The following is a 7,180-nucleotide window of genomic DNA, read 5'->3' on the forward strand; positions in this document are numbered from 1 at the left end:
ATTTGTTCAAAGGGTTAACTGATAATACGTTGATTGGTTGCTCATTGTTATCAAACTCAATGGATGTTTTAGGAACCGTCGACGTAATGAAAATAGTTGTCACGTGGCCTTTCTCAGCCGACCCTTGAGACTTGACACCCGAAACGATATATATCTTTTAGAATATTTGATAGTTACAGAGACACGTGACATCGAATAAGTTATTTTGTACAGCTGCAGACAAGTGGGATATTATTCCTTTGTGTGGATATTCACGGATACATTCCTCGAATAAGGAAGCTGCCTATTTATACACATAAATTTGGTAAGTTGTAATTATGGTATTTGCATTTTGTTTTCCTTCATTTGAACCGATTCGTTCTTGTTTTTCTACGTCTTGGTTGGGAAATTCTTCAATGCGCGATAGACGTTGTTTTCACAGGTCATTTCCTTTGTAAGCGTGTATAGATTACCGTCAATTTGTAAAAAGTGATTCTCTCAGGCAATTTTTAAAATGTGTAAATATTTCAGTCATTTTGACTAAAAAATCTGTCCAGATTGATTAAGACGATCAAAAGGGCCTACAAACATTACAACAGATTATTATGTAGGATTAGAAGCCAAACAACATAGAAATGTACTTTTCAACGTAACATTTTCAGTCTCTTGGTGATGACATTAAACATCCAAATGTTTGGAATTCGTTATCATAATAATACAGATGGAAATGTTTTTCAGTCACTTTGTAAAATAACTGAATATTTAGACGTTTAATAAATATGTTACACATTTTGACAGTTAAAAAAATATACACACTATAAAAAAAGCAATGCTCAGGTGAAATATTTTTTTTGTGTTGCAAGTCAAAATAGTGTAAACGAAAATCGCAAAATTACCAAGCAAGTGACTTATCAAAACTTCGTCACCATTACCGATGCTACCCACAAAGATGCCTACATTTCCTTATTATCTCGAAGACTGTATTTCATTTTGTTGATCAATGTGACCATACGCTCTTATTACTTCCGGTATCCATAAAAGTGACTAATGCGCTTACGAATGGCGCAACAGAGGTCGCGAGCTAGTCTAGATTTCTGCTCTACATCCGGGTACTCACTGGGAAAAAACAATAACAAAGGCAACGACCAGTCCCGGGGAATTGCGTTAGATCAGTGCCCCTTTAAGGGTTTTGCTACCAGGGTAATGCCCGGTATATGTTATCATTATAAGGACTAGTGGACTAAAACTGTTAGTGATCTGTACGATCTTTCTTCATAATGGTGAACACTTCATTGTATCTTAATGTATGGTACATATAAATGAAGACAGTTATCTCATGAATGCTGAATATGCAGGGGTCTTCACTAACCCATCATAGGTTTTCGGAGATTGTATCACATAATATATTGATGCCACGCACCTTAAACATGTAGTCCAGAATTTCATTTCTCTGTTTTTCTGGGTACCCTCTCAACAGGACTGAAGACTGAAACAAAAAATAAAAACATTTCAAAATCAAGTTCTCTTTATTTTGTGTTCTTGAAAAAATGAAAGTGAAACAAGGTCTTGTTGTAGTTTTCCGGCTTGCCTAAGACATGCAATAATTAATGCATCATGTGTAGAGCTGGCTTGCTTTGAGTTTTAAGGGCATCCAATAAACACTTAAATTGGATGAGTTTCGTGCTGCTTTAAACAGTATTCCAGTTATATCACAGTGTGTCAGCTTAATGTAGGAAGATAGCCCAAAGTGATGCAGGTCTCAGACGTTTACCACTTGTGTGAAACCAACGAGTATGGGTATGGTGCTGACACTGTTTATGGATAGCAATTTCTTTTTATTCTTTGTATTAAGAATAAAAAGAAGTTGCTATCCATAAAATTGTCATGTATTCATGTTATAATATCCCAAAATGCTATAAATGTTTTAAATTATTACATTTTTACAAAGACATGTAACATCGAACAAGTTTCTTTGTACAGTTTCATATGTATGGGATATTGGTCCTTTATGTGGCTATTGACAGATACATTCCTCAAACAAGGTAACTCTCTAATATTTTCATATAACTTTTGTTGGTTGTAATTACGATAAATTTTGCATTTCCTTTTGATCCCCTTTTCTGTAGCAGGAACATGAGACTGATCAAATTGTTCCAAATGTAAAACATATCCAGCAATTGATATCAGTTGTTCGAAAGTGATACACTTGTGGTTATTATTATTTTAAATATATAAATCAAAAGTTTCAACTAAAATAACACGATATTAGAATATATTATACCTTATAAAAGACTTGTTTCAGATCCAATTCATCTGATCATTGTATCAAAATTCTTTGAAGTTATATTTATAAGGTGTCTTTTAATTTTAAACAAATCACTGGTAGATTGGTAGAAAATGTGCTAACAGCGGATAGCTTTTTCCGGTTTAGTTTACGAGAAAATACACATGTTCATGATTATTTCTGCATATAAACAATGCAAAGCAGAACAGAAAATACAGTTTAAATATTAAATCATCTTGTCTTGTCATAATTCATCTCAAATTGCACATTTTTATTGACCAAGTTTGTTATCACCTGTTCATTTACCTGAATTCTTTGAAGGGATATTTTATTGTACATAGTATTATGTTGATGGATAGCCTCACCCCTTAAGTCGTGAATGCATTAATCAACAACAAAAACACGTCAGCTCTTTATTATTTACCTGTATGTTATGATATACAGCTTCTCATTCTTTGATCCTCTGATAGATGTTGCTTTGCATAGCGCAGCGAGAATAGTTTTGAACCCAAGTCGAACCAGTCGATATTATAGTCCATCATAAGCAAATTTTTATTCCACTAAAAAAAACCTGACCGATATTTCAAAACTATAAGACATGAAGTGTTGTTTCCCAAAGGATACATTATCAAGTATGTAGATTATTCTATGTCAATGACTTATTAGTCTGTTGCACATTCTGACAAACCATCTTCACATATTTCTGTAAAAAAAGGATGAGAAACGATCATTGTGGGTATGTAAAAAATGATAATAAATAAACAGGCCACATTTTGGGTAAGAGGAACATGGCCTCACAGGGGTAGTTACTCTCTAATCACATCTTGCTCATGTAAGCAAGGATTATATCCTACTAAGAATTTCACGGGGGAAGTATTACCCTAGAGTAGGCCTGTAGTATCTATAAGATGAAACACACTAGAGTATAGTATCTATAGGATTAAAGGGGCACTGATCTAACGCAATTCCCCGGGACTGGTTGTTGCCTTTGTTATTGTTTTTCCCCAGTGAGTACCCGGATGTATAGCATAAATCTAGACTAGTTCGCGACCTCTGCTGCGCCATTCGTAAGCGCATTAGTCACTTTTATGGGTAGTAATAAGGACGTATGGTCACATTGATCAACAAAATGAAATACTGTTTTCGAGTTAATAAGGAAATGTAGGTATCTTTGTGGGTAGCATCGGTGGTGACGAAGTTTTGATAAGTCACTTGCTTGGCAATTTTGCGATTTTCGTTTACACTATTTTGACTTGCAACACAAAGTAAATATTTCACCCGAGCATTGTTTTTTTTATAGTATGTATATTGTTTTACTGTCAAAATGTGTAACATTTTCAAATTTATTAAACGTCTAAATATTCGGTTATTTTTCAAAGTGACTGAAAAAAACCATTTCCATCTGTATTATTATGATAACGAATTCCAAACATTTTGATGTTTAATATCATCACCAAGAGACTGAAAATGTTACGTTGAAAAGTACATGTCTATGTTGTTTGGCTTCTAATCCTACATAATAATCTGTTGTGATGTTTGTAGGCCCTTTTGATCGTCTTAATCAATCTGGGCAGATTTTTTTAGTCAAAATGACTGAAATATTTGCACATTTTATAAATTGCCTGAGAGAATCACATTTAACAAACTGACGGTAATATATACACGCTTACAAAGGAAAAGACCTGTGAAAACAACGTCTATCGCGCATTGAAGAATTTCTCAACCAAGACGTAGAGAAACAAGAACGAATCGGTTCAAAAGAAGGAAAACAAAATGCAAATACTATAATTACAACCTACCAAAGTTATGTGTATAAATTTTAGGCAGCTTCCTTGTTCGTGAATGTATCCATGAATATCCACACAAAGGAACAATATCCCACTCGTCTGCAGCTGTACAAAGAAACGTATTCGATGTCACGTGTCTCTGTGACAATCAAATATTTTAAAAGATATATATCGTTTCGGGATATTATAACCCGTGTTCGTTTCTCAACTGATCACTTGGATTGTTTCAGGTGTTTTACATAGGTGTCAAGTCTCAATGGTCGGCTGGGAAAGCCCACGTGACAACTATTTTCATAACGTCCACGGTTCCTAAAACATCCATTGAGTGATAGATAACAATGATCAATCAAACAACGTATTATCAGTTAACCCTTTGAACAAAGTATGTTGTTTTTACATCGGCACTTCACGCCATGGTATGAGTGTATTCCCTTTGTTTTAGTAAACCTAGACATGTAAACACTCCCTTTTGACATGTCCACTGTGCAAGATAACAGTAATTAATCAATCAACGATTTTCTGTTAATCCTTTGATGACTAGGAACGATCCGTTGATTTACAAAAAAAAAGTAAATCAACTGATCATTCGCCTCTTGCTGGTCTGCCACGTGCATATTACATAACACACATTTCACCTCACTTCAAACCTGGATTTAGATTGAATAATTACCCCAGACACAATAAATGCCAAATGGGAACCTTTGTCAGGTAATCTAAGTGGTGCTACCACTAATTGTACCTGTAATAAATTCATTAACTGAGCATCAAGTGATTGACGACAAATACACAATCGTAGGTTATACGAGAAAACGTGGATGACAACAAGGGAGTAGTAATCGTATTATTGACGCAATCCGAATTCCGAATATGCTTTCACTGCAGGGATACTTTTTTAGTATTAACCTATAACCATCTGGGGTATTTCCAAATGACGACATCCGATGCGCTCCACCGTTCTTTTTCTCTGTTTGTTTAGGCTGAAGAAATTAATTAACATGCGCCCTTTGTCGAAATCTTTATAGATCACAGTTGACCAATCAGTGTTTATGCAAAAATGCGTAAAACAAATATTGCCTCCAGCCTCCAAGTTTATTTAGCTGTCCTTGCAGACGGTAGCCCAGTCTCTGGTCACGTTCAGTTGCGTTACGTATCATCCGGGTACTCACGGGGGAAAAAACAATAACAAAGGCAACAACCAGTCCGGGGAAATGCGTTAGATCAGTGCCCCTTTAAACACACTGGTATGGGTTCAAATTCACTAGGTAGAATCATTCTGACACTATCCCCGGGATGGATAAAAAATAGGGTAGGATAATATTTTCTCTTACACTTACACCACCAGTCATGTTGCTGGAGACAAATGGAAATTTGACATTTTCATGATTTCATAAACTTTTGAAAGGACATTTTTCTGTATCATTTAGACATATATACCAAAAATTTGGGATGAAAATCAGTCAATGTCCTTGAAAATGAACCGATATGGGAAACAATCCAACCTGCTCTCTGATAACGACACCACCTACTGTTTAACCTTAGACGTCGATAGATATAGGTGCTGATATTAGAATAAAGCAAGGATGGTGCGGTATGTGACCCACTCATAACACAAGATCTAGGCTACGACTAGTGAGGGTAACAAACCAAATGGAATAAGCACGCTCTTAATCATATACGGTACAAGTGTAGCCTGTACATTATCACAAGGTATACGAGTAAAATATCTAAGAAATAATCAAGCTCTAGATCATGAGACAAGGGCCTGTTTGTCCACAATGATTGACAATCATGACATTGAAACATACCGCTCCTGCACTCAGTCCACCAATGCCGTCGAAAAGACGACCATGACCGTATTTGTCCGTGAAGTAGTAGGTTTCTGGAGATGACAAACTTAATTTTGTTTGCAACAAAATAAGAATAACACCAAGCAGCCTGTGCATGATGAGTTGTCACGACAAAATAACACTAAACATTGGAATTTCGTCTGCTGATCTCAGTCATGTGAATCGGACAAGGCAGAGCTATAGGTAGTTTCCTACTTCCGGTACGAGTTTCGTATCTGAAGTGCGTTTTGGCGATCTAACCCAAACAGTGTTTAAAACGTAATTGTATTCATATGAATTTCGTCTGTTCTTCCTCAGTCATGTGAATCGGACAAAGCAGAGCCAAAGGTAACTTCATACTTCTGGTAAATGTTTCGCACCAGAAGGGCGTTTTGGCGATCTAACCAAATCATTGATTAAAACGTAAAATTGTAGGCCACCTTCTAATTATAGCCATACAACGTAAAATTGTAGGCCAGCTTTTTCTTATAGCCATTGATGCTAAAACTGAAACTAAGGGGCTATTGCCGTATTGAAGTTGGCGTAATATGTTTGATCTTCGACGGATGATTTAGTATAATGCGACACTGATTGATAACCATGGGGATTATAATACTTGTAAAGGGAACTGTAATAACAAGGAGGATTTTCACCTGACACGTAAAGGGGACAAAGCGGTACAACTAGTTGCCGTAGTTGGCACGACTTGTTGTATGTTATTAGTTGTAAAAAACTGCAGTTGCATGCAAAGTACGCTTATCTTATTCTGTGTCGTTGTAACCGACGGCAGTCGCCTCTCGATTATTGGAGGGCGGCGGTAACAGACAGGACAGTGCTGGGGTGTTAAACACTTTAAACACGCACTCACTCACTCACTCACTCCGTAGTCTGTCCAGTGTAGCATTAAACTGCCTCTTGCAGATATGCATATACACCCAAAAGGCAAAAGAAAACACGAAGACCGTTACTATGTCATAATTGTAAAGCATCTATGTTATATGAGTATATTGCTTTCACACCTTGATAAACACATATTTCAGAATATTTAACCAATTTTCAACAGGTTCACTGACAGAGGTATCTTTATGAAAAGGCAAGTGTTGAAAAAGCAACTTCCGTCCCAAAGGAATGAGACAAAATAATACCTTGTGTTACTTCGGATCACAAAACATAAACGTGCAGATGCTTTTAAGATTCAAGTCAACAGACACATAACAGTATATATTATATGTCAACTGTCACATGGCCAGTATCGAACAAGGTTCAACAGTCACTGGTCCGGATCGAATATGACGGCGATACCC

General features: G+C 36.2%; 1 protein-coding gene across 2 annotated transcripts in view; it reads right to left on the bottom strand.

Annotated features, from left to right (window-relative positions):
* LOC139452497 (galactocerebrosidase-like) overlaps positions 1–6,054 on the bottom strand; it is a 28,840-nt gene extending 22,786 nt beyond the window's left edge. Inside the window, exons 1-2 of one of the 2 annotated variants that reach the window (XM_071233994.1) lie at positions 5,856–6,054; positions 1,400–1,465 (exon numbers count right to left, since the gene is read on the bottom strand). In XM_071233994.1, coding sequence (XP_071090095.1) covers positions 1,400–1,465; positions 5,856–5,993 — 204 coding nt within the window. In that variant the 5' untranslated portion in view covers positions 5,994–6,054. Of the gene's footprint in view, positions 1–1,399; positions 1,466–2,687; positions 2,767–5,855 lie in introns of those variants that run through there. The other variant, XM_071233995.1, reaches the window with a different exon arrangement.
* Positions 6,055–7,180: the final 1,126 nt, after the last annotated feature.

Source organism: Haliotis cracherodii, unplaced genomic scaffold (genome assembly GCF_022045235.1).
Source record: "Haliotis cracherodii isolate W230 unplaced genomic scaffold, xgHalCrac1.p SCAF_9, whole genome shotgun sequence".
Lineage (NCBI taxonomy): Eukaryota > Metazoa > Mollusca > Gastropoda > Lepetellida > Haliotidae > Haliotis > Haliotis cracherodii.